Here is a 26,632-nt window from a genome sequence, read left to right on the forward strand (position 1 = left end):
TCAGTCCTAAGTCAATTTTCCAGTGCCGTTGTTAACTTCAGCCACTAAAGAAATGGGTTTTAAAGTCAAGGTCTACCTACCCAGGAAATGGTCTTCCACGCTGGCCCTCAAAATTCACACAGAGAACAAATGGTAAGGATTGATCGAGCATTTTTATAAGGAAACCTGGACGGAGGTTTTTCTGCCAAATTTACTGTTTGCCGGGGGAATTTCACCACAAATATGTGAATTTGGTGAGTCAGACACTGCGACTTTCATTTAAAAAGCTCCAGGTGTGGGGCGGGCTCCCATCTGTGGCCTGAATTGTGATTTCATTGCTGGAGTAAATTTCTGCCAAGGGGACATGATCAGGAAGAAGTCATAAGCCCTTGAATATTTATACTTAGGAATAATCTAATGCACTTTCACTTTATGCGGTCTTGATGTCTCCCCCTCAAAAATGCATCATCCCCTTAGAAGGAAGGTACAAGAGAAGATTTGAGGATGGATTTGCAGATGTACAGAAGTCCTTAGAGGGGGGAAAACATCTTAAGAAAATTCAGAGCAATGTTGACGATGAGAAGAATGTCGATTGACAACTGGAATGAAAAAAAAAACACAGCAAATCAAGGCAAGAGAGACAATGTTAAGTGTCACCACTAAGCTGGACAATGAAGCTCAGATTTCTGGGCACTTAATCCTTAATTTACCACTTGGTTAGATTTGGTAGAAACGTCTCGGCCGAATGCCGATTGCAGAGCAAATAAATCAGAAAATTTAGAAATCCGGGCTCCAGAATTAAAACTCTTTTTTAAAGTTTCTTTTTCCCACTGTTCTGAGTTCACAGATATGTAGCGATTCATTTGGCGGTCCTGGAAGGCAAAAGGAGTAGATTTTGAATGGTTTTCTATAGCTTTGAATTGCTAATTCCCACTGCGCTAGGCTGAATTTTTATACACATCAGAATGGAATAACACAAAAGAGGGTGCGGCATCCCAGCGTCCTAACATTTTACAGACATTTCCCTTGTCCTTCCATGGCTTGTTCTGGATTTCCTTAAAGCACTTTGTGGAAAGCTTAATTCCTTTTCTTTAAGCAACTGTTTCTTATTAGAAGAAGAAAAAACAAAACAGCAGGTTGCCAATTTCCCACTGAAATTAAAGATAAAACAAATGAATACAACCAAAGGTTGTGTAAAGTCCCAGATGGATCGGAGGGGGTGAGAGATCTAAAGTATTTTTCTAAATATATATTTTCTACCCATCTTCTCCTGGTCTTCCCCTGCCACAGGCTTTTCAAAAAAAGCAGAGAAATTGGATGACCTAATAAGCTAATAAGATCAGGAATGCAGCATCCGCGACTGTCGAGGGGCACAATTCCCAAGACGATTTAAAGAGAAAGAATTTATAAAAGTTACGTTTTATTGCACCTCGGAATTAAGAATATACACAACAAATCACTTTTCCTTCAGGGGGGGAGAAAAAAAGGGGAGAGGGGCGGCGGCAAACGAAGGAGACAGGGAGAGGAAGTGGCTACAGAAGAGGAACCGGTTGGATTTAGATCATTCGGAATTAAGCCTGAGACCCTGTCCTCCAAAGGGGTCTCCACGCCTTCAAGACGCTGAGCTTTGTGGCAGGGGAATTTATGCGCGCTCCCCGGGGGCCCCCTTCACGTATTCAGAGTTCCTCATGTTCGTCATGCTTCGTGGAGTCCGAACTGGGTTTAATGAAAACCCCTTCCGTGGCTTTCCAGTAGTTGTGCTGATTAGCGGAATGCATCCCGTGAACTTCCCGCTGGCCCCTGATAGGGTGCCCGTATTGTTCCCCCGTCACGGAAAGGAACACATCAGTCCCCACGTGCTTGAAGCGCACCGCCTCGTCTCGCTCCCAGTAGGTTCCGCCGCACTGCACCATCCACACGTCTAAATCGTCCCCTTCACCGTCGTCACCAAAGGCACTTACTTCCTGTCAGATGCAGAAATGGAAATGGGGTGGGAGAAAAAAAAGAAGGCTGTAAAGACCCATCTTTGTGGTTGTGATTTAAGCCGGGTTTACATCGTAAGCCAGAGCCTGCAAACGACAAGACAACATCTCCAAATGATGGCTGAAGATCCTGGATGCACAAGAGCGTCAACGTAACCTGACCAGATTTAAGATTTGTGGATTTCAACTCCCAGAATTCCCCAGCCAGCAAGATGGGAATTTAATTCTGGGAATTGAAGCCCGCAGATCTAAAGTTAGGAAACCCTGAGCTAGATTGTGTTGGTTGAGCCTGCAGCATGAACACAGTTCCTGTGGCTTGTAAACTGCGGTTTAGCCTGTAAAGCTGAAAGACGGCAACCCAGATGAGAAATGGTAAATTGGGACGAGGACACGATTCAAATTACATGTATACTGTGACTTGCTGAAGCATAAACTGCAACTGCTTTTAAGTCACGAGTACATACACTTGGCTCTGCTTTAGTGCACTGTGACTTAAGTCAATATTTTCTAGAGCAACTTTATCCTTTTTTAAGGCATCAAAGGTTTGTAGCTAATGTCTACAAAAAACAAATAGAAACTGAGAGCAAAAAAATGTTAATGGGGCCTCCCATGGTGTTTTAGATAACGTACTTTCCCTCAGCCCTGTAGCAGCTTCAGAAAATTTAACTTCCTAGTAGAAATGATCAGATTGTTATATCAGTTACAAATAGCTATGAAACACTTTGATAGTCTAAACCGCAACATACACACTGTATGGCATCATTAACCACTCCGCACCAATGTCAACTAGAATGTTAATTACAGAGGTACGGAGTTATCACTCACACTTCCTCTTGTTCTATATATATATATTTTTCCAGAGCTGTTACTAGTATTGATAGTAGCAAGGAGGAGAACTCAAGCAGGCGGAAAAGACTGACATCACACACCCCAGGTCCTTGAAGCCTTATCTAATTGTTCCCTAGAGAAGGTTGATAGATTGGGGAGATTCCTGTATTATAGGCAACAGCTTGAACTCTGCATGTGTGGGCCGGGTTGTTTGGGCCTGACAAAAAAAAGGTCACAATTTGTACTGTAGAAAAAAAAATGGCATTAGACTCTGCTTTTTACAAAGCAGTCCTTTATCATTAAGCGGAATTAGAGATATCTTGCCCTTTGTGTATATATGTCTGAGTACAAATTATGCTGGAAATGTATTTTTGCATAATAAGAAACAACCGAATACCTCAAACCAGCTTTAAGGATTTAATATTAGAACTGTCAAAAACGGTCCGTTTATGTGTTATAATTTCATTAAAAAATTCACAAAACTGAGGGCACCGTCTCATCAAAAGCAAAATAAAATAAAATAAGCACAGCAAGACGTCTTTCTTAAATTGGTATAGAGTTATGCTGAATATTGGGGTCCCCAACTGGCACCAGGCCACGCAAACAAGCAAAGCCCCCTTTGCAGAATGCAGGCAGTATGTGAAATCATGCCCTCTCCGGTCCACGGAAAAACCTCTCCACGGAACTGGTCCCTGGTGCCCCAAAGGTTGGGGGCTGCTGTTGTATATCTGTAGTATCAAATGGCAGACAACAAATTAAAAAGCATAATTGACTTTCAACCAGATGAGTATTCCTCCTAAAGCTCCAACTCAATAGTAGAATCAATTAGATTTAAATGTATCCATGCAGCTGAAATATATCAAATACACTCCAATTTTACCTGGTTGTTGGAGAGAGGTGATGGGAAGTGGTGGGTGTGCAGATTCTTCCCTGTGTTGACATGAGTAAGTCGGACTGCCTGCCCACATTTTACTGGTACTCCTCGTTGGCAGGATCCATCAATTTTGCCCCTGATCCGCCAATAGCTGTTCGCATCATCTGATCCTTCGACTCCGGTCACTGACTGTTGACCACTACCTAATAACAAAACATCATCAATGAATGGTTGTGCTGATATTATATGTTCCCAAGAAGAATGGGCAGAAAACACAATCATTATGTTGTACTACTTTCCTGTTTCCTTTTTCCTGATCCATCAATGGCGAATACGGAAGACCGCAAAATGAAATCTCTCTGTACAAGGTTTTTACTGTTTACTTTTCACATTGACAGCTCTGGGAAACTTCAATAAGGTCACCAAATGTACATGTAGAAAATAAACAATACAGAAGCAAACTAGCTTTCAATGACAGATAAGGGACTATACCCTAGAATATTCTGCCAATCACTTAAAAAAGGGCCATAGCAATAATAATCATAATAATGAGGCTTATTAGCTTTCCAGAGGTTGAAGAACAACGCAAACTCCTTCCAACCCTATTTAAAGCCCATTTTGTACACTACACACACACACACACACACACAATGTTAAACATAGTACCCAGCAGCTTCTAGTTTTTATTTTGTGATTTTATTCACGGAGAAAAGACACACGGCTGCCCTTCTTCGATAAATCCTTTATGGACCGTTTGGCAAAAGCCAAGAGGCGACTAAAGGACTCTTAGACCCATCTTTCCCAATATCCCCCATTCAAAGTAGAGCCTCCCCATTCAGGATTGGTCTATCTTAATACAAGGCACCATCAGCTCCCCCACTCATCTTTCAGGATATCCCCCATTCATAATAGAAACTCCCCATTCAGGAGGTCTCTATCTGAATNTTCAGGATATCCCCCATTCATAATAGAGACTCCCCATTCAGGAGGTCTCTATCTGAATACAAGGCACCATCATTCCTTCCCCCCCCCCCAACTAAAGGACTCTAAGGCCCATCTTTCCCAATATCCCCCATTCATAATAGAGACTCCCCATTCAGGAAGTCTCTATCTGAATGCAAGGCACCATCATTCCATTCCCCCCCTTGCAACTAAAGGACTCTAAGGCCCATCTTTCCTGATATCCCCCATTCATAATAGAGACTCCCCATTCAAGATTGGTCTATCTTAATACAAGGCGCCATCAGCTCCCCCACTCATCTTTCAGGATATCCCCCATTCATAATAGAGACTCCCCATTCAGGAGGTCTCTATCTGAATGCAAGGCACCATCATTTCCCCCTCCCCCACATCTAAAGGACTCTTAGACCCATCTTTCCCAATATCCCCCATTCATAATAGAGCCTCCCCATTCAAGAGGTCTCTATCTGAATGCAAGGCACCATCATTCCTTTCCCCCCCCCACAACTAAAGGACTCTTAGACCCATCTTTCCCTATATCCCCCATTCATAATAGAGACTCCCCATTCAGGAGGTCTCTATCTGAATGCAAGGCACCCTCAACCCTCCCACTATAAAGGACTTAGGGCCGTGTTTCCCGGTAGCCCCCGTTCATGAAGACAGAGCCTCCCCATTCAGGAGCCGTCTACCTGAAAGACCCCTCCCTCCTTCCCTCCCATTCTTTCTTTTCTTTCCCTCCCTTTCTCTCTCTCTCTTTCCTCTTCCCTCCCTCCCTTCTTTTCTTTCCTTCCTCCCCCCCGAGGGGTTCCCGGCCACCCCAGGCTGGGGATTCTGGGAGTTGCGGTCCGCGCTTCCCCTGCCGGCCCAGCTCCCTCCCCGTCGCCCGTTTCTCCTCACCGGATCCGTACTTGACCTCGTGCGAGTGCAGCCGGACGTTGTGCCGCGTGTTGAGCAGCTTCAGCACCGAGCCGCAGGTGACAGCGCCCGCCTCGGCCTCCTTCGACCGGCCGGGGCCGCAGGCCAGCAGCACGAGCAGCAGCAGCGGCGACGGGGAGAGGGAGCCGGGCCCGGCCGAGGAAGAAGCGCCGCCGCGCGGTCGCCTCATCTCCGTTCCTGCCGTGGCTCTCCCGGCGGCGGCGGCGGCAGTTCGAGCTTTCGCCTCAGAAGCCGTTTCCGGTACCGGCGACGGCGGCAGCCAATCCGCGGCTGCCAACGCAGAGCACGTGTTCCGGTTCCGCCCCCCAGCAGGGCGAGGCGGGAGAGCGGATAGGCTCGAAGCACGCGGCAGGGCGACCAATCAGCTGCGGCGGCGTGGCGGCCAGGAAAGGGGCGGGGCCGGGCGGAAAGGCAGAGGATGGAAGGGTGGCCGCGTCTGCCCCCCAGAACCGGAGCCTTGAAGAAGATGCCGGTTCGAATCCCGCCTTCCTATCACGTGATCTTTAATTTGTTCAAAGGAAGGCTCTTATTAAAATATCTCCAGTTTGGGGGATTAAGGGTTCCTGCTATGGTGTTTACTCAACCAGACGATCGTTCTTAGAGTGTTGAAAGATTAAAAAGGGAGCTATTTATTGGTGTATTATGTCAACTGGCATGCCACTTTAATCTCTAGGTAAGGGAGAGAGAGAGAGAGAGAGAGAGAAAGCAAAAAAGAAAGAAAGAGAAAAAGGAGAGAAAGAAAGGGGGAGAGAAAGAAAGAAAGAAAAACAAGAGAAAGGGGAGAGAAAGAAAAAAGAAAGAGAAAAAAGAAGATAGGAAAAAGAGAGAAAGAGGAGACAAAGAAAGAAAAATAGAAAGAAAAGGAAGGAGAGTGAGAGAAAAAAGAGAGAAAGAAAGAGAAAAAGGAGAAAGGGAAGAGAAAGAAAAAGGAAAGAAAGGGAAAAGAGAGAGAAAGAGGAGAGAAAGAAAGAAAGGGGAAAAAGAAAAAGAAAGAAAAGGGAGGAAGGAGAGAGAGAAAAAGAGAGAAAGAAAGAAAGAAAAGGAAGGAGAGAGAAAAAGAGAGAAAGAAAGAAAGAAAGAAAGGAAGGAAGGAAGGAAGGAAGGAAGGAAGGAAGGAAGGAAGGAAGGAAGGAAGAAAGATGACAACAGACCAAATACATGAATAGGGATCCAGTCTGGTTAAATTGAAGTTTTTGCACGAGGCGTTTCTATTCTTTGAGAAATGGACCATTCCTATTTTGGAGGTGACACACTTTCTGTTTATACAGAGCAGGGCATGCGAGGCAATATTCCAGGGGGTGTGAAAATTTGGGTTTAAAATTTGTATAACTTTGTCTTATTTTTTTATGTTCACGTCATTCAAAATTTGTTTAAATAAATTGGTTGCTCAAAGTATATATTCGCTTTCATCCTCTTCAAACCAGGTATTACTTTTGTAAGAGGCGCGAGAATATATCAGAAGCGTTCTAGGGGTGCAGGGTATAGAAAAGGTTGGGAACCGCTGATATAGAGTGACAAAGAGAGCAAACCCCACTCCCTTCTAGCATTGGTAACGTTACCTAGTTGGGTCATGAAACATCTACAAGAAAATCACCAAGCGCAGAGAGCATCAAGGACTCCCCAGTCCCCCTCCTCCTCCCCTTCCTCTTCCTCCTCCTCTCCGCAAACCCCACTCCCTTCTAGCACTGATGATGTTACCTAGTTGGGTCATGAAACGTCTGCCAGAAAACCACCCAGCTCAGAGAGCACCCAGGACCCCACACTTCAACTCTGAGCTACAAATATTCCTTTCTAAGGAGGCTTTGTTCCATGAGTAAAGTAAAGTATAGTATAGATGGGAAGCCAAGAAAAAAAGGCCTTTTAATGTCAATTTAAAAAAAAAAAGTGTGTAAAACTCAAGACATCTCCGACCAGGTGGAAGAGAGGCTAGACTCTGAAGAATAAAACTCAACATTTTTCCTGAATTCCAAAATAAACCTCAATATCGGAAAGTTCAACGGGCTGGTCATCCTGCGGGTGAGACACCGGTTAGATGCAGCGGAGGGGGAAGGCACGGATCTGACGTAGACAAATGTATATCCTTGAGTTTTCAGATTTTGGGCAGCACCGTCTTGCTCCCGTCTCCGGCAAAGCTGGACTTCGGAGTCAAAGATTTCTTCCCCTGAGCTTCAGAGCCCTGGCTGGTGGCGTCCACCTCTGGTAAAAGAACGGCAGGGGCGGCTTTTCGAACGGACCACGAAGACCTTGTGCCAAGAGTGCCAAGAGCTGAAGGAGATTTCTCCAAGTCCTGAGCTCCCGATTTCCTATGATTGTCTGTCGTGACGGTTGAGACCTTTGTGCTGGAAGGAGAGAGTTTGGAGCTTGCTAGTTGGGTGCCCCCGTTCTCATCCGCAGAGGGCTGTTCAGCATCCGATGGGAACTGGGGAGGGACGATCTCAAAAATCTCCGGCTCGCTCTCCTCCGATACGCCTTCCTTTTTGCTGCCCTGGTCTCCGTGCTGTTTCATGGCCACCACTTTCCCTTTGGGCATGTCCAGTGGCTTGGAGAACAGGCCCTTCTTCTCCTCTGTTTTTTTCTTCTCTCCAGCTTTCTTCTCTTTCTTCTCTTCCCCTTTCTTCTTCTTCTCCTGTTTGGGCACTTTGGGCTTGGCCGGCCGCTTCTTGGAGACCTCATCGTAAACTTTGGTCCAGTCGATCTGAGAAGAGAGACGTATCCCGCTACCCTTGATCTTCTTGTAGCCGAACATGATCTCCAGCAGAACCTTGGTGACCGGGACCGAGATGAAACCCAGTTTCTCGGACAGGAGCGTTTCGTAATTGTACTTGTACAAGATCAGCTTGGCGGCGTTTTCGATCAGGAAGTCGATGATGGACTGCTTGGGAAGGGGCTTGCCCTGGAGACGAGCCCGTTTGATATCTTTGGGAGTGATCATATGCCTAGTCTGAAGAAGCAGGAGAAAAGGAGAACCAGGTTTAAGGAAGTGGCGAAGAGAAGCTCTTAAAATAAAAACGTGCTCGGAGGTTACGGGGCTGGGAGAGGTGGATTCCCGGGGAGGCCGTCTGAACCCCTGGGATAAAGGGGTCCCAATGAAGAGAGTGTAGAGAAACGTAAATAAAAATAAACTTCCGTGGCATGACAAGGAGGTGCCAGAATATTAAAAGGCCACTGGGATTGTATTCTTTCTTCGGGTTTCTTTAGAAAATATTGTATAGGCCATAGTGACGATTAAAGGCAGGACATGTTTACAGGTGCTTAATCCAACCCAATTCTACCAATCCAACCCAATCCATTTGCTATCTAATCCAAATCTAATGGTAGGAGAAAAGAGGGCAGGACCTGGGGCGGAGTTAAAAGAGGCATCAGCCTAGAATCCCTAAGTAGCCACAAACAAGCTCTTTTGAATTCCACTGACCCTGAGCTAAAGTCCAGCAATTGAGAAGATTCTTGTGCAATAAATGAGTGCAAAATAAACAAATTGGTACAATAAAGTGCCATGAATCGGTACAAGATCACTCGGGCCCTCAAGTGTGTGATCTGATCTTTTGCACCTGACACCAATCTGAGCAACACAACCCAGCCCAGTTTAGTCCAGGCCAGTTCGATCCATCTGCTATCTAATCCAGAGTTATCCGATCTAACTTAATGCAATCCATCTCCTCTCTGTAAATCCGATGTATAACCTAACCTGATTTGATCTCGTATGATCTGGTACCTAATCTATTTCATCCTCCAGCTCCTTTCGGGAGCACCCCCGCGCCCCGTCTCCATAACTCTACTGGCTGACAGAACTCTCACTTGTTCCCCGTTTCCTCTGCTTTCCGTTACTGAAATGGGATCTCGAGAGGGAAGCTACGTTGCGGAAGGGAGATCTCCGCACCCTTTGCAGACCTCTGTGGAACTAAAGGACCAAGGCTTCTTCTCTGCTCTTTTGGTAGCCAAGGTTAAACAGGGCGTTGGACACAAAAACACGTCTTCCGAAACATAGGAAGGAATCAGGATGGAGTGATGAGCAGGCGCTTCGTAGGTCAAGGACCAAAATAATTGCTCTATCAGGAGAACAATCTCCCCATATGTTCCACCATGGTTTACCACCGTTGACTCGTGGAGAAGACCTCTTGGCCAGCTTTCTCCACCCCTAGCCCTCCAGAATGGAGGAGGAGCCCAGTTCCCAGCATCCCTAGCCTGTACAGCTCAGCATTCTGGGAACGGTGGCCCAGACATGCCAACTTTGTCTTGGCCTCTCCCGAGCTTTTTGAGAAAAAACCCTGCGCAATTACCGATTTGGTGGTCTCCGTTTCACCCTGGCTTGGCTCTTGCTTCTTCTGTTTGGATTTCGGGAGGGGAGGTGGGACGTATCTTGACTTGGTCGGGGCTTCCTTTGTTTTGGAGGGCGGGCCGGACTTGCCTTTCCGAGTGGACTCCTCCGGAGTGGTTGGCTTCTGTTTGGATTTGGGGAGAGCAGGTGGGGTCTGTTTTCCCTTCTCCTCCTCCGAGAGGGTCTCCTTCTTCTTCTTGCAGATCCCGTAGAACTTGTCTTCCTCGGTGGTTTCTTCCTCGCTTTCATAACTTTCGGAGATGCTCTCCTCCTCCTCCGAATCCCAGGAGGTCGAGTAGCCACCCTCATAGAAGAAATCGACGATGCCGCCCGTCACGGTGGCCTCCACAATTTTGAGGACCGCTTGGTTGATGACATCCTGGAGGCCTGCCAGGATATTGGTTTCTTCTAAGAACTCCAAGACGTGCAGGTGCTCGTGGCAGATGTAGTGCAGCGGGAGGCCATGCCGAATCGGCCGCTTCAAGACGCTGGTGATTTCCTTGTGAAGCGATTCGAAGGACAATGAGTCTTGAGGAAGGGCTCTCTGGAACTTGGCAAAAAACTCTCTCCTGGGATGCTGGAAGGACTTGGCCCAGATCTGCAGATGTTGCTGCTGGAAGTAACTCTCTCCCGACTGCTCGGAAAACGACTGTGGGGGAGGAAGAGAGAGAGAGAACGGGGAAAAATCAGAAGAGAGCAAATTCATTCTAGTCACCAAAAGGGCATCTTTGGGGATAGGGGGGAAGAGAGTAGAGTAGAGTAGAGTAGAGTAGAGGAGAGTAGAGGAGAGGAGAGGAGAGGAGAGTATTGAATAGAATAGAATAGAATAAGAAGGATGAAGAATAGAATAGAATAGAATAGAATATTGAATAGAATATTGAATAGAATATTGAATAGAACAGAATAGAATAAGAAGGATGAAGGAATAGAATAGAATATTGAATAGAATATTGAATAGAACAGAATAGAATAAGAAGGATGAAGGAATAGAATAGAATATTGAATAGAATAGAATATTGAATAGAACAGAATAGAATAAGAAGGATGAAGAATAGAATAGAATAGAATATTGAATAGAACAGAATAGAATAAGAAGGATGAAGAATAGAATAGAATAGAATATTGAATAGAACAGAATAGAATAAGAAGGATGAAGAATAGAATAGAATATTGAATAGAATAGAATATTGAATAGAATAGAATAGAATAGAATAGAATATTGAATAGAATAGAATATTGAATAGAATAGAAAATAGAATAGAATAGAATATTCCTTTAAGACTTGTGGACTCCAATTCCCAGAATTCCCCAGCCAGCAAGGCATGGCTGGCTATGGAACTCTGGGAGTTGAAGTCCACAACTCTTAAAACAGCCAAGTTTGGATGCCCCTGCTCTGTGCCCTGAGTCTTTTTTTAGTACCAGGGATTGAAAATTTGAGGCAAAACAATTTCCTTTTTCTGGCACTGGAAATTCCCTCAGGCAAATCGGAACCTCAGAACTCTGGGCCCAGGGACTCTCCTTACAAAATGGCCTCGCCTCAGAAATACCTCCGCATGGATTCTTCTCGACAGTTCCTGAGCAGCTTGCTTTCCAACTTTGGGGAGCCTGGAGACATATTTATCCAAGAGGCAAATTTTGCGCCCCGCCTTTGATGGTTCTGGGCTCAGGAAGTGCTTGTCCTGGTCATCGTCCGAGCTGGACACGGTGGTGGCGGTGGTGGTGGTGGTTTGGTACTGGATCTGGGAACGCGTCGAAGTGTAGGAATAAGACCACGTCTCGCTCTCCACGCTCGAGGCGCATTCCTCCTGGAGGTCAAAGATGGGCTCCCCGCTTTGGGACGTCACGTCGCGAAGCTTCTTGACGGCGTCTTCCACGATCTGCTGGAGGCTCTCCAGGACGTCCTCGTCAGCTAAGAAGTCCACAAACTCGGAAAACTCGTTGGCCAGGTCACTGGTTCTCTCGTTGTTGTTGCTGCTGCTGCTGCTGCAGCTTTGGTGGCGTTTTCGCTTCCCTTGGTCTCCCTGGGAGAAGCCGTGGAGGGGCCTGGTGGAGGTGGCCGGCTCTTGGCTTCGGTACTGACAGCGAGATGGAGGCCGAAGCATGGTCCTCCAGTCACAGGGACCTCTTCTAGGACTGGTGTGGGCGTTGCTGTCCTACAAGGCAGGCAGGAAAGCAGGCCGTAAACAAACACAAGTACAGGAAGGTCTCAACTTACCGCTATTCGTTTAGTGACCGTTCCAAGTTACAACGGCACGGAAAAAAAGGACTTATGACCGTTTTTCACACTTACGACCGTTGCAGCCTCCCCAATGCCACGTGATCAAAATATAAACAGTTGGCAATTGACTCCCATTTATCTTACTAATGCATGTTAAATTCCTTTCTCTCTACCTCGTTTTTCTAGCCATTGATAAAAAGTATCATCCCATGTTCTAAAGTATACTGAATCTTCTTCCTCTTTCATTTTCAATGTCAATCTATCCATTTCTGCACAATCTAATTTTTTTTTAATTAACTCTTAACTCCGTTGGTAAATCTTCCTTTTTCCAACGTTGAGCGAATACGATTCTCGCTGCAGTTAATACATGTAATATTAGAGATATACACTCTTTCTCCTAGTTTCCTACAATTATGCCTAACAAAAATAATTCTGGCTTAAAATCTGTATGTTTTTTAGTAATTTTCTCTAACTATATGTTTGTTCTTGACCAATATCCTTTGGTTTTAGGGTAGAAATCCTTTGGTTTTTTAGACAGAAATTTGTGTATATTTATTGTGGTTTTTATTATCGCCTGTTCACCGCCCTGAGTCCCGTAAGGGAGATAGGGCGGTATATAAATTCAATAAATAAATAAATAAATAAATGTCCACCAAAGATGGTAGTAAGTGCCTGGTTTTTGTCTACATTTCCAACAGTTGCTAGATATGTTTTTACACATTTTTGCTAACCTCAGTTGACTCACTTTTATGAGGATCATAAGTTGAGGTGCCCACATGTCCAATCTGGTTTTTGTTTTTTTTTTAAAAAGCACACAAACCTGGAACCAAAGGCTGTGATGGATTGGTAGATTATTACAGTAAATCTGGGCTATTCAACCTTGGCACATTGAAGATGTGTAGACTTCAACTCCCAGAATTCCCTGGGAAACACGCTGGCTGGGGAATTCTAGGAGTCAAAGTCCACACTGCCAAATTGGGAAGAAATGAGAAGGCAGGATTGCCACTGGGGACCAAACTCTTACTGGGTGGGTTGAGTTTGCAGCAAACATCTGCAGAAGTTTAGTAGGCTCCTGGCAAATACTTAAATTCCTGAATCTAGATCTACCTTTTTTTTGGTTTACAGTCAGGAAACTGATTTTGGTGGAGAATTTGGCTTTCCCGAGAAGCTAATGGGTGATTTTTCTGTGTTGATGCTGGAGACTTTTGTAAGTGGCATCTTCTCCCGTAGGCTCCCAGTTTGGGGAGTCCTGTTTCTAGAAAGGGATGTGAAGGGAATCCCTTGGTCCTTCCTTGGTCCTCACCTGAGGTCTTCTGAAGCTCTCGTCATCAGCTAGATAGCCAGAATATTTGTGACCTTCCATAGTGCTGAAAGAACAGCTCCTTAAAGTTCTCCACACCTTCTTCCTGTTTTGCCCGCGTATGGAAAAAAATCGTTTTTAGTGTAGCCCTATTTCAGCATGGGAATATTCCTGGGGCCTCTTAATAGGAAAGTCATTTTGGCCTGATTCGACATAAAATTGAATTATTTCACAAAGTGAGACAAGGAGACCCACCTGAGTGAGCAAGCTTTGCAATAAAAACAACAACAGAGAGGTGGTTTTATCAAAAGCGCCTAAACTTTTAAGCCGCTATAATCACAACGTTTCCCTGTTCTGAGTTTTGCACATTTGAGTGTATATTTGGATTCTTTTAGGCAGAATTATCTGATTTGCTAAAATTGGCGGTCAAAACAATAAACAGATCGATTGGTCGGTTAATTGATAGTGTTATTTTTTTTTTTACAAATAAGAATTTCAAAAGTTGGGAAAAATATCCTGAGAAATATCAGTTCCACCATTCTCGGAAGGTCTTGTCTTCCAAAGAATTGGGAGCTGCTGAAGGAATAAAATCTAACGAGAAACAGAAAAATTTCTCCTCTCATTTTTTCCTTCCTTCCTTCCTTCCTTCCTTCCTTCCTTCCTTCCTTCCTTCCTTCCTTCCTTCCTTCCTTCCTTCCTTCCTCCATTTCTTTCCTTTCTTCCTTTCCATCTCCTTCCTTCCTTCTTTCATCCCTCCTTCCATCCAAGTATCTCCATAACAAAAGACCGTGAAAAGAATGCCAGCAAAATACTGAAGTACTGAAGCAGAAAATGAACAAAAAATGAAAAGTTCACACTGTGCCAAACGTCAACAGATGAAGTATGTTTAACTGAATAAACCACAACTGTTTGGTTGACGAAACCACAACTGGCTGTGTTCACACAACCACGCTAACTCAGAAACCATGGTCTAATAAAGCCCCACCACTGGCTTCGTATGAACACTTAAACCCCCAATGAAAGTGGCTTCCGGTATTTTTCATGTCAACAAATCAGGTCATATTTGGAAATGGTAGGCAGACAATCCATTAAGCATAAAGCTAGTTTAGGGTTTGACTAACATCCCTTTTTGAAGAAAGCCAAATGGGTTGCCGAACGCCCAGTTATAGGAAGACATATAAATGACCCCACCAAAAAAAAAAAAAAGCTGCAGGCTTGGAACTACATCAATCCTGAATAGGGCTTGCATCTCACACGGCATCTGCTGAGACTCTCTGTATAAATGGGGCATAGTATCCTCCCCTCATTGTGATTGTGAATCCTACCGTCCCAAACTGTAGATCACACCGTGAGCAGCTGTAAGCTGAGGGCATCTACCGGTCCAACATCTGATTTCTTTAATATAAAAGTTGCTGCGCTTCGGTGGTTAGCTGGTATTTGAACACAGATCTTTTTAACATTTATATTTTACTGGGTTCTACTAATCTAGTTGAAATGCTGATTTATATTGCTAGTCCATGTATGATATGCCACATGCTAAATCAACCAATCAATCAATCAATCAATCAATCAACCCCCTTTTGAAATGAACGAAAAGCACCATGTAACCAATGGCCTTAATGAAAGTTAAGACATTTCTGGAGAACTTACTCAGCTCTTCGTCTTGTTGAAGACTAGTCAAAAGTTTCGCCAAGGCAAGAAATCAATTCAGACTTCAAGCTTCAGAGATGAGACAAAGAGTTACTTACGGCTTGAAAGAAGAAAGTAGAAGGAGAAGAAGAAAAGAATCTTCCTCTCCTTTGTTACATCAGCAGTTCTGTTGAAGCGTTGGCGATTCCACCCATTTGCATAAAATATGTTGTTGAGGTCCGAAAGAGGCTTTTTTCCACCAGGCAACTGGACTTCCTTGTTTTTCCTTTGAAGACGTTTCGCTTCTCATTCCAAGAAGCTTCTTCAGCTCCATCCAGTCAGAGTCAGCTTCACCATCCAGTCAGAGCTTAAGAAGCTTCTGGGATGAGAAGCGAAACGTCTTCAAAGAAAAAATAAGGAAGTCCAGTTGCCTTGTGGAAAAAGCCTCTTTGGGATAACAGTGATCCGGATGACTGAGAATCTCCATAGATGTTTATGTTGTTGACCAACCAGTCAGTCTGTCCGTCCGTCAGTCACTCCATCCATCCATCTATCCCTCCCTCCCTCCCTCATTCATCCCTCCATTCATCCCTCCCTCTCCNCAAGCAAGCTGCGATCCGATCCTGGTTTCAGCGGCTAGCCAGGACCGGATAGATGCCCCCGGGTTGCCCCCCCCACCGAGGAAGCCGTGCTCCCTGGTGGCATTGCACCGTCCGCGCGGAGGGGGGGGGGAGAAAGGCGGGGTTGCAGACCCCGATCGAGTCTCTCTGCACCCCCTAGAGCTGCCCGCCCTGCCTCCCCCGCCGCCGGTTCAGACGTCCGCCTTCTTCCGTGCCAAAGCGGATGTGTCGAACATCTGGATGCCACGCTGCTTTCTCCGGCTTCGCCTTGGAGGCCGGCCCGGAAGGGGTGGCATTCCCGGTGGCAGGTGGGGTTCGGAGCGGTTTGGGAGCTCGCCCGGGAAGTTGCCGCGGAATTCGGATCGGGAGACTCGGGGTAAGGCGGGATGAGGAAGAGTCTGGAGCTGGGCTGGGCTGGATGACCTCGAAGGTCCCATCCAAGGCTTTGACCCTAGGGGAGATGCAGGAGGGGAGGATGGGCAGAGGGGAGCAGAGGATCCACTGGGAAAGGTGGGCCTGATTCCCCAGGTGCCAGGCTTCTCCCCTCCCAAATTAAACCGAGTCGGGGCATGGATGGGGCACCACAAGGAAACCTCAGGTCTGGACAGTAGACGAGATACAGGTAGTCCTCGACTTACGATCAGAATTGAGCCCAAAATTTATGTTGCTAAGTGAGACAGGTAAGTAACTTTTGCCCCATTTTTACGACCTTCCTTGCCGCAGTTGTAAAAGTGGATCACAGCCGGTCTTAAGTTCGTAACACAGTTGTTAAGTGAGTTTGGCTTCTCCCCATTGACTTTGCTTGTCAGAAGGTCGCTAAAGGGGATCCCCTGATCCCCGGGGACGCTGCGACCGTCATAAATATGAAGCCCAGCGTGTGAATTTTGATCACGTGACCGTGAGGATGCTGCAGCGGTCGTAAGTGTGAAAAACGGTCGGGAGTCAACTTTTGTCCGTGCCGTTGTAACTTGGAGCGGTCACTAAATGAACTGTTGTTAAGTCGAGGACTACCTGTAGTAGCAAAAGAAATTTAGCCTGGATACGACTGCCAAGAAAAGCTTGACTTCAGAAAATCAGGGAACGGAAGAATCAATTTCCCAGGGTTGATTATTTTGTTATATAGACCTTGATATCCTAACCCCTTCTGATGCTTAAACTCCTCTTTAGAATGACTAACCATAATTAGAACTAACGTAACGAACACCTAAGGCCCTGAGAAGGAAATGGCAATTGCAAGATTCCTTAGGATTTAATTTAACGAGAATTGCATTTCAAATCGTGGTTTGTGTTCCTGGAGAAGCACCCTCTGATCTTGGTTTAAGCCCGAACAAATTAACAATCCCAAATATTAACTAACCTATGTTACGGTTTCTAATCGCAAGGTCTGAATTCACACATCACCCTAAGCCAAACCTGTATGAATCTTTTTCGTGTGCTGTGTGAATTTGACCGTTCTCTTACAGGACATGAAAAGCTAAATTGTTCACTTATGATTTATCTATGGATCACATTTATATGGCCGCCCGTCTTCGGCAGAGTACAACGATCAATCAATATGTAACAATGCAAAAACCAACAATAGAAAAACACGGAAAAAGTCAAATGACGAACGAAGAACAAATTTAAAATATAGAAACTGCAGGGAGAGATTAAAAAGATCAGCCTTAATGGAGAATTTCTCTGATATTCTAGAATTCCCAAGCCTGGTGATATAACCGGGTCTCAAGGTAGTTCCAAAACGATGATGATGATTTAATAACATAATCATCTCATGCCAGAGATTTTGTGGATCGTAAAATGATCCACGGTTATGGTCAACAATCCTCAGCTTGAAAAGCAGACAAGCGAGGAAGAAGAATCTAAAAGGTGTAGATTTATTTATTTTCCGGAAAGACCACTGCCTTCAGCTGAACCCATTTTATTTATTTATTTCATTTACTTGTTTTTTTTTTCTCCCACCTTTTTTTATTACTTTTATAGGGAAATCCAGATGGTGAACGTACCTAATTTCATTTCTCGGGTGGGACTACAATTCCCAGTCTCCTGGCTTCTAGGCCGGCGACTTTTAAATAATTATTTTAGAAGCATTTGAAAAAGAGAAAAAAAATAAGGTAGAAAGCCCCCTTAGCGTGGCGCTTATTTTCTGTTGAAATCCGTTCAGAATATTTACTAGAAACTTTATATTCAGTGACCTTAACGAACACTTTTTAAGGTGTGGCAGTGAAAATATTTCCATTTTAAGGAGCAAGGAGGCGGCGGGGAAAAGGATTCTTTTCGTCAAGGCATAAATTTATATCCTCCTTCAGCGATCAATGTCACTGTCTATTGCAGTTGATTTTGTAAGGGTTGTTTTTAAATGCTCCGTTGATCTCTTTCTGGCTTTCCTTTATGAAAACCCAGCTAGAAAAACCAACTTGCTAGAACATGTCTGAATTGTTTCCTAGCCTTGCTTTTCACTATTTGGGGGGTGGGATGGAGATTAAAGATAAGATAGAATTAAAGAAGATAGATAAGTTTGAAAATTAAACCTATAATCTTCTGTTGGCTTGCAACCGACGCTGGAGAACAGGAGTTCCTGCCACCGTTTCCAATGTTGCACCATTTCTGGATTTTCAGTTGGTTACTTCCTGATAGTATCCGGATAGCTTAAAAAAACAAACAAACAAAAACCAGTATTTGTAGACAGGCTGATCTCAGCTCTGGAAGGCAAAGAGGACCTGGTCAATTTTTCCTAGAGAATTGGTCGGTCAATTGCATCTTTCTCAAATCAGAATTCTGGCTTTCCCCGCGGCCAAAAAACTAAACTTGAGAAAAAATTGTGAGTATGGCTTTCCTTCATCCATGCACACATTGTAGGAAAGGAGAAGCGTGAGGCCAAAAATTCAGAAAATTCACCTTTTTTATTCAAATATTAGCTCTTGAATTCACGGCCTCGGATGAAGCCACCTGTGGCTAACTAACTGGGTTGGTTAGTCTGGGTTAGAATAGGCTCTTTCCACCTGATCTGTTGGATTTCTGCATGCAGGGGTGTTTGAAAGTTTCTGGGGGTTTCTGGACACTGCCTGTTTTCAAACCCAGATTGAGCTGAGTGCGAATCCTGGCGTCAAAAAGAGCAGAAGTCTTAGCCTTGTTTAAGAAGCTGTAGTTAGATTGGAAACATGGGATGAGTGAGAATTTTTAATATTGGCTCTAAACCTGACCTTATTCTGTTTCTTTTCTGCCCAAATCCGTCAGTACACGGAGTGCATTTAAATCAGGTATTTATTTATTTGATGGTATTTATTTAATTTTATTTCCTGCCCTTACTACTTTTATAAACAACTCACCGTCTCCTGGTGGTTGGCCCAAAGTCACTCAGCTGCTTTCACGCCTAAGGTGGAGCTTTTTCACCGCTGCTTCCTCGCTTGATCTTTTACAACAGCCCTTTGAGGTAGGCTAAGCTGAAAGAGGGCAAAATTCGTGCGAAAATCGTGTGGGTTTAAAAGTCACCAATTCAGCATTTCCTCTCCCATTTTCTTAACGGCCTCTGCTAAGGAGTTAGCCCTCACTTCCTGAAGCTTCTGGGTTTTATTTTATGTATTTTTTTTTAGGACTGGACATTTTATTCTTCTCCCATCTGTTCCCCCCCCCCCACCTCTTGGGGTTCAGGAGTTAAAAATTTTGGTGCCCAAACTCTACAATTCCCCACCTCTGTTCCAAATTACCTTGCCTTGGTTGAAACGGGCTGGGCTGAGTTTTAAGGCATGTTTCTTTGGTGTCCTTTCTCTGCTCCACAAATTGTTCCGACGAAGAGTTCCCCATGTCAAGGATTAAAAAAAAAACAACCAACTCAAACTCTGCTTTTCTGCCTCGTCCAGAAAGGCGAGTTTGGCTAATCCTCTTAGTTACGTTGCCTACGGCGGTACTTCCCACATTTCCTCCTGACGGCGCGATTAACAGCTGCGAGAAAAAGACGTGTCCTTATATTTATGCTTCCTTGGGACGCGGGGACGGTTAGCCCCGGCTGTGGGTGATGGGCCCTGCGGTTCATCCGTTCCTTCTTTGCTCCCGTCTTCGCTTTGGGGAGAGGAAGAGAGAACGGGCTAACGGGAGGACTTCTGGCTAAATTTTGCTCCCAGGGTTGACTCCTAAGGATGCCCAAAGCCAGGGTGAAGCTCATCGTAACCGGAGACGACTTTGGCTATTGCCGAAGGAGGAACCAAGGCATTGCGGAGTGTTTCCTGGCCGGTGCGGTCTCGAACGTTTCGCTTCTGGTCAACGGGAGTGCCGTGTCCGACGCCGTGCAGCTGGCCAAGAAGTGAGTCTCTCGTTTTACCGTTCTTTGGTGTCATGGGGATCAACCAAACAGATCTTTAGATCCCAAAAGTGGGCCTACAGGTACTGTCACAGCCCTACATTTAGTGATCATTCAAAATTACGGCATCAAAAACAGCGTGTTGCCTTGGTTCATAAATTTTTTGGGAAAGAACATACAATCAATAATAGTCGATTAACAGTCAATAATAATTAATTTTTATATTTCCTCAGAAATCAATAAATAGGTCACGTGATCAAACTTTGGATCAAGCTTGGCAACTGACAGGTACTTAGGACGGTTGAGTCACGTGGTTCCCCACGGTCACGTGATCAAAATTCAGACGTTTGACAACTGGCTTGTACTTACGACGGTTCCGGTGTCCTGGAGGAATCCCGTGATTGATTCCCTTTTGTGACCTTTTGACAAGCAAAGTGCAATGGGGAAGCCAGGTTCACTTAACAACGGTGTGACTAACTTAACAACCGCAATCGTTTACTTAAGAAAGCTCTGCCAGGAAGGATTGTAAAAAGGGGGCGAAACTCACTTAACCGACTGCCTTGCTGAGCAACAGAAATTGTGGACTCAGTCATGGTCGTAAGTAGAGGATCACCTGCGTTACAGTTTTAAGATGGACGGGCTTTCAACTCCCACAATTCCCCAGCGGCCGGGAATTCTGGGAGTTGGACGTCCACCCATCGTAAAGTTGCCCAAGGTGAGAGAAAAACTGCATTACCGCACACCCCAGTTTGGGCTGCCCTCCAGATGTGTGGATTTCAGCTCCCAGAATTCTCAGGGATCCTGGGGGATTCTGGGAGTTGAAATTAAGTAACCGCGGCCAACATTGCAAGACAGCTCTAAATTCCTAAGGCCAAAGGACCCTGCCTTTGTTTGTTTTTTTCACGCGGCCCCCCAAACAGATACAGCTCAGAAAGAAATGGGAGGGAAACAGGAAAACGCTAAGAAGTTTGAATAAGGGAAGCTTTTGGTTACCCAAATATAACTTACTTTGAAGTGATAAACAATAAGAGACACTTTGAACACTGATGGGAAATTAAAAGTTGGCCATTAAGTGCAAATGCAATTTGAGAAAAGTAATCTAAAACTGATATTATGAGAAAAGTGTAACAAAGATGTTGATATTCAATTGTATATTTACTAATAACAATAAGAATTGTATTTGCCTAGTGTGGGGAAATAGGTATTACTGGAAAAAGAGAGGAAACGTAGGATGATGCAATAACGGATCTAGATTGAAGAAGTTAATATATATATATATCACTGAATTACTAACGGACCCAGACAACACGTTGTCTATTAAGTACTTGATTGTAAAACTAGAAAATTAATAAAAATATTTATATATATATATATAAAAAGAAAGAAATGGTGAAAGGTAACTAAAAGATGCTGCACAATGAAAATACTCTATATTTTTGAAGAGGCAGAAACAGAGTCCAATGGCAGTTTTTTTAAAAAAACAAAAACCTTCAGTGTTTAATTAGATAATTATCTAACTTATGCCGGTCTGCTTCTATTCCCGGCATCTCAACCAATCTAAGAGAATTTATTTTGTTGTGTTGACTCTTCACAAACCTTTGAGATTCCTCCTGAATCAGCTTGAGAATTTTCTTCTTCCCTCGTTACTAATTTCTTCCATACAGACTCTTTTAAGTTTCCTCTGGGAGCTCATCATTATATACACAACAGTGTGAAATTCACAGCTGCCCGTTCTTTTGCTGGTATTCGTATACATAGATTTTCCCTAGCATGTTGTAAGGTATCGGCGTAGAAGATGTGCAGTGGCATAAGATTGTAAATTAACGACCACCTGTAACACACTGACACGCGTACATACTCTCTGTGTGTCTATCATCTATCTCTCTTTCTCTGTCTCTATCTTCTATGTACTCTATCAGCTAACTATCCATCTATATCTCTTCTCTATCTCTATCATGTCTCTCTATATCTATCTCTTCTCTATGTCTGTCATCTATCATTTCTCTCTTCTCTGTCTGTCATCTATCATCTATATCTTCTATGTACTCTATCAGCTATCTATCCATCTATATTCTCTATCTCTATCGCTCTATATCTCTTCTCTATCATCTGTCTATCATCTATTTCTATCTCTCTATATCTCTTCTCTATCATGTCTATCATCTATTTCTATCTTCTAGGTACTCTATCATTTATCCATCTTTTCTTTATCTCTTTCATCTGTCAGTCTGTCTATTTATCATCATCTCTATCTTCTATGTACTCTATCAGCTATCTATCCATCTTTCTCTATCATCCGTCTGTGTCTGTCTATCTCTTCTCTAAGTCTATCTTCTATTTCTCTCTATATCTCTATGTCTATCATCTATTTCTCTCTATCTTCTATGTACTTTATCATTTATCCATCTCTTTTCTATCTCTTTCATCTGTCTATATCTATCTATCTATCTATCTATCTATCTATCTATCTATCTATCTATCTATTTATCTATCATCTCTCTCTCATCTATCTACCTATAGTGAATATACCGAATACACCTGATTCCTATTTATATATGGGGTCTCCTCTAATTCTCTCCTCATCACAACACCTATGAGGTAGTTAGGCTGAGAGACCATAATTAAATCCAATGTTATCCAACAAGGTTCATGAGCAAATGGAAATGTGTACTGGGGTCTCTCCTTGTCCACCCTATTATGTTAGTCTTTACGTAATCCTGTCTATATCCAAACTCTGGAAATCTGATCTATCAGAGGTGGCCCTTCATATTTTCATGTCCTTTTTGATAGTGAGACAATAGGTATTGCTCACATTTAAATCACATCCTGGAAATACAGAAGGAAACTTACAGTTCCTGCTACTGACGCTTGATCCCACAGATGATGTCATGGAAGAGGAATTTTATGAATCACCATCTTGAACTGGGAATGGGTTCAAAGTCAACAGATCCTGCAAGTTTTTCTCCTTGGCAGGTGTTCAAAGTTGAGGGTTTTTCATTGTTTTATTTTCTCTCTCTCTCTTTCTCTGTAGACACTGCATTCCAATAGGACTCCATGCCAACCTTTCTGAGGGCACCCCAGTGTACCCAGCACTGAAGAAAAAGTCCACACTACTCAACCCAGAGGGCTTCTTCCATGGAAAGATGGGAATTCGGACATGTTTAAACGAAGGACTTCTAAATATGGCCGAGGTGAGGGGAAGCCAAGGAAACACACCTCCCATCTGCTCTTTCAAAGGTGGTTGAGATGCATCGTGAAGGATGCCAACGTTGAGCCAGGCAACTCAAAAGTGGTTGAGTTTGGTCTTGGATGAGAAGAGGAGGAAGAGGAGGAGGACTGTGGGGTCCTTGGTGCTCTCTGAGCTGGGTTATTTTCTTGCAGATGTTTCATTACTCAAAACAAGTTAACAACACTGATAATGCTACCTAGTTGGGTCATGAAACATCTGCAAGAAAACAACGAAGCTGAAGAGACTAACAAGGACCCCCGATTCCGGTGCTTACCAAGATGTCCCTCAGAAGCTTTAATTGTGCCTGATTTGTTTTGTAGACTTCATCCAATGATTTCCATTTTTATAAATGAGAATATTCATGCAATTAATTGACAGCTTCTGCTCCTTTTCTATGCTTAGGTGAAGCAGGAATTAATAGCACAGGTTGAGTTGTTCTGTCAACTGACCGGCCATTTACCGCATCACATGGATGGACACCAACATGTCCATGTTCTCCCAGGTAGGTAGGATCTGCTTCGGTTGGTCTACCACCTCCCTGATGCTCCTCAGAACTTTTGAGGCTTGCATTTCCCTGAAACTGGATCTTCTTACGATGCTCTTCCTCTTGGGTGACTCTTCCAGAGATCAGACACGTATTTGCAGAGGTGTTAGAAGATTACGGGATCACTTATACACGAGTTCCCATCGAGCCAGATCTTCCACGCTGTGGCTGGATAGCGCCAGCTCTGATGGATTTCTACTTGGGAGTGGAGAAGGATTCGTTGAACACCATCGAGGTCTTTCAAAAGCATGGCATAAGGTGGGACATCTATAAAGCAGGTCGTTTTCTAAGTTAAGAGTAGAAAAAACCTAATTCGCAACCAGGAAATGTGTAAATTTTGAAACGACAGTTTTGAAAAGTCCGGCTATATAGTTTTCGTCTTACAATCGTTCGTTTAAGCAACTGTTTGAACGCCCAAAGGTGTTTTTCCCAAAGGCAAGTGGACTTTTCTTGGTTTTCTTCCTCGAAAACGTTTCGCTTCTCGTCCAAGAAGCTTCTTCAGTTCTGATCTAGATTCTTGAATGAGGAGAGAAACATTTTCAAGGGGATGGTGGGGAAAAAACAGTTGCCTTTTGGAAAAGCACCCTTGGGAGAAGCATGGCCTGGAGCAGGGGTAGGCAACCTTGGCCCCCTCGTGACTCGCGGACTTCAACTCCCAGAATTCCTGAGCCAGCATGGGGGAACTATGGCCTCCTCATGACTCCTGGACTTCAACTCCCAGAATTCCTGAGCCAGCATGGCTCAGCTTGGAAACCTCACCCTTTCCCCTCAGCGTGGCTGGCTCAGGAATTCTGGGAGTTGAAGTCCACGAGTCATAAAAGAGCCAAGGTTGCCGACCTCTGGCCTGGAGGATTGAGAATCTCCACGGACGACTGCTTGAAGTTACAGTGACACTGAAAAGGGTCTTAACAACCAATTTGTGCTCTTACAACCGACGCAGCATCATCACCATGGTTGTGTGATCAGTGCCACTGTGACTGCAAATGGTTATAAGAAATGGACTCTCTGTAAGAGATATATTGATTATTAAGGAAGTCTTAAGCAAAGGATGCCTTATACAGGTAGTCCTCAACTTATGATCACAATTGGTCCCAAAATTCCTGTCGCTAAGCGAGGCATTTCTTCAGTGGGTTTTGCCCCGTTTTACGTCTTTTGTTGCCCCAGCTGTTAAGTTGTCCAGTTAGTAACACAGTGGTTAAATGAATCGAGTTTCCCCGTGGACTTTGCTTGTCCATGGGGACACTGCGACCGTCGTAAATGCGAGTCGGTTGCCAAGTGTCTGGATTTTGATCACGTGACCCTGGGGATGCCAAGGGTGAAAAATGGCCATAAGTCGCTTTTTTCAATGCTGTTGCAACTCTGAACGGTCACTAAACAAACTGTTATAAGTTGAGGATTATCTGTATGTCTGAGATTTAAGATAACCTTTATTGTCTTTTTTACAGTGGGCCCAACGGCCCACATCAAAAACGAAATTGAGTTGCCCGCTCTCCAAGTGAAACACATACATGACGCACACCTAAACATGCTATGTACAACAATGCACTTTTTGTCTACCACTTCTAGGTGGCCAGATATATATATAGGCCTCAGCACCATGGGGAAAAACATGTCCATCCAGAGCATCCTAGAGGCTATTGATAATGCCACCGCAGCTCATCTGGCTAACGAGGACCTGACATCTCCTCCGCCATCTTCATTCTTATGTCCTGGTCAGGGACTCCGGACGGTGACGCTCGAACTCATGACCCATCCAGGCTACCCCAGCATCCCGCCGACTGGAGGTTGCGGAGAAGGCCCGGATGACTTTTCTCAGTCATGGGAACGCCTGCACGAACTCGAGACCTTAACCAAGCCAGAGCTCCAGGAACATTACAGGAGCAGGAACATTCAGCTCTGCGCCTTCAAAGATCTCGCCATCTGACCCTCCTCGGGGATGGACGCCCCCGTGTTTGACTGCATCTTGGGTTAGGTGAAGATGCTGGATCAGGGATGGTCCCGGTGGGAGCAGAAGATCTTTGGGAAGTTTTGGTGCTCTCTGCAGGCAGATATTGCTGCTCCTCCTCCCGTTTTATTTTATTTTAGTTTAGTTTTGCAACTGGAGAATCTCAGAGGGGGAACTTGGGACTGTGGTTGTCTTCGTGAGCGGCATCTCCAGAGATGATGGTTGTAGAAGCAGGAGAGAGTAACGGCGTTATTCTTGATAGAAATGCCAGCATTTTAGGGTACACCGAGAGGGGAGAATATTTAAGTAACTCAGGATTGAAATGAGGGGCGCTTGGCGCCCTCTGAGCTTGGTGGTTTACTTGCAGACGTTTCGTGACCCAACTAGGTAACGTCATCAGTGCATCACTGGATTGTCCTCTTTAACATGACAATTGCTTTCATGCCAGAGGCAAGCTTTGGGGCCTGCTCAACAAATCACAATTAAAACAAGCCTAGGCTTGGCAGGATGTAAGAACCCAGCCAGGGCAACTTAAAGTCCCTCTTTCTGCGTTGTATTCTGAGATAGAAAGGCATCTGGAAGAATCGAATGTTATTTTCGGTTGTTCTTGCTTAGTAACACGGTGTTGTTTTTTTTAAGGATTAGCGGAAAAAACAACAACCCAAAAGCCAACCGTTTGAATAGCAAATAGAACAGGTTGAATCAAGTATATCTCTACCTGTAAGACACAATCAAAAATGTTATGAATGCTTGTTAGAAGGAAGCAAAAGGGTTTGGAGCGTTCCGAGTTTGTTTAAGCCTTGGGTTGAAGGTGGTTTAATCTCGAAAAGCAAGCTGTTGTTTAGGTAAGCATTCCCAGGCTTGAAAAATAAACCCATTTACACGCTCAGTTGCTTTGTGCAAACCGTTTTGCACAGATGATCCTGTCTCAAGGTTTCTTTCACCGCCCCTGTGAAAGAAACAATTCCCTCTTTTGAAA

At 44.4% G+C, this 26,632-nt stretch overlaps 2 protein-coding genes across 2 annotated transcripts; one reads left to right on the plus strand and one right to left on the minus strand.

Annotated features, from left to right (window-relative positions):
* Positions 1-1,382: 1,382 nt before the first annotated feature.
* SDF2L1 (stromal cell derived factor 2 like 1) lies at positions 1,383-5,728 on the minus strand. Its single transcript, XM_015822572.1, has 3 exons — positions 5,521-5,728; positions 3,670-3,866; positions 1,383-1,943 (listed from the first exon to the last, which is right to left on the minus strand). Exons 1-3 carry the CDS (start codon positions 5,726-5,728, stop codon positions 1,656-1,658), a joined length of 693 nt encoding a protein of 230 aa, XP_015678058.1. The 3' UTR covers positions 1,383-1,655.
* A 10,266-nt stretch (positions 5,729-15,994) lies between these two features.
* Positions 15,995-25,789, plus strand: YDJC (YdjC chitooligosaccharide deacetylase homolog). The gene is made up of 6 exons (XM_015822573.1): positions 15,995-16,017; positions 19,760-19,938; positions 22,967-23,126; positions 23,567-23,666; positions 23,789-23,966; positions 25,275-25,789. Exons 2-6 carry the CDS (start codon positions 19,775-19,777, stop codon positions 25,630-25,632), a joined length of 960 nt encoding a protein of 319 aa, XP_015678059.1. The 5' UTR covers positions 15,995-16,017; positions 19,760-19,774; the 3' UTR covers positions 25,633-25,789.
* The last annotated feature ends 843 nt before the right edge of the window (positions 25,790-26,632 follow it).

Source organism: Protobothrops mucrosquamatus, unplaced genomic scaffold (genome assembly GCF_001527695.2).
Source record: "Protobothrops mucrosquamatus isolate PMUCROS unplaced genomic scaffold, P.Mucros_1.0 scaffold1607, whole genome shotgun sequence".
NCBI lineage: Eukaryota > Metazoa > Chordata > Lepidosauria > Squamata > Viperidae > Protobothrops > Protobothrops mucrosquamatus.

Bases quoted from the DNA above. Each gene is read 5' to 3' on its own strand.
- SDF2L1 (XM_015822572.1), bottom strand. From the start codon at position 5,728: ATGAGGCGACCGCGCGGCGGCGCTTCTTCCTCGGCCGGGCCCGGCTCC. The intron at 3,867-5,520 runs GTGAGGAGAAAC...TTTTGTTATTAG, and splicing joins CGAGGTCAAGTACGGATCCG to GTAGTGGTCAACAGTCAGTG. The intron at 1,944-3,669 runs GTAAAATTGGAG...TGCATCTGACAG, and splicing joins CACCTCTCTCCAACAACCAG to GAAGTAAGTGCCTTTGGTGA.
- YDJC (XM_015822573.1), top strand. From the start codon at position 19,775: ATGCCCAAAGCCAGGGTGAAGCTCATCGTAACCGGAGACGACTTTGGC. The intron at 23,667-23,788 runs GTAGGTAGGATC...TGACTCTTCCAG, and splicing joins ACATGTCCATGTTCTCCCAG to AGATCAGACACGTATTTGCA. The intron at 23,967-25,274 runs GTGGGACATCTA...TACCACTTCTAG, and splicing joins TTTCAAAAGCATGGCATAAG to GTGGCCAGATATATATATAG.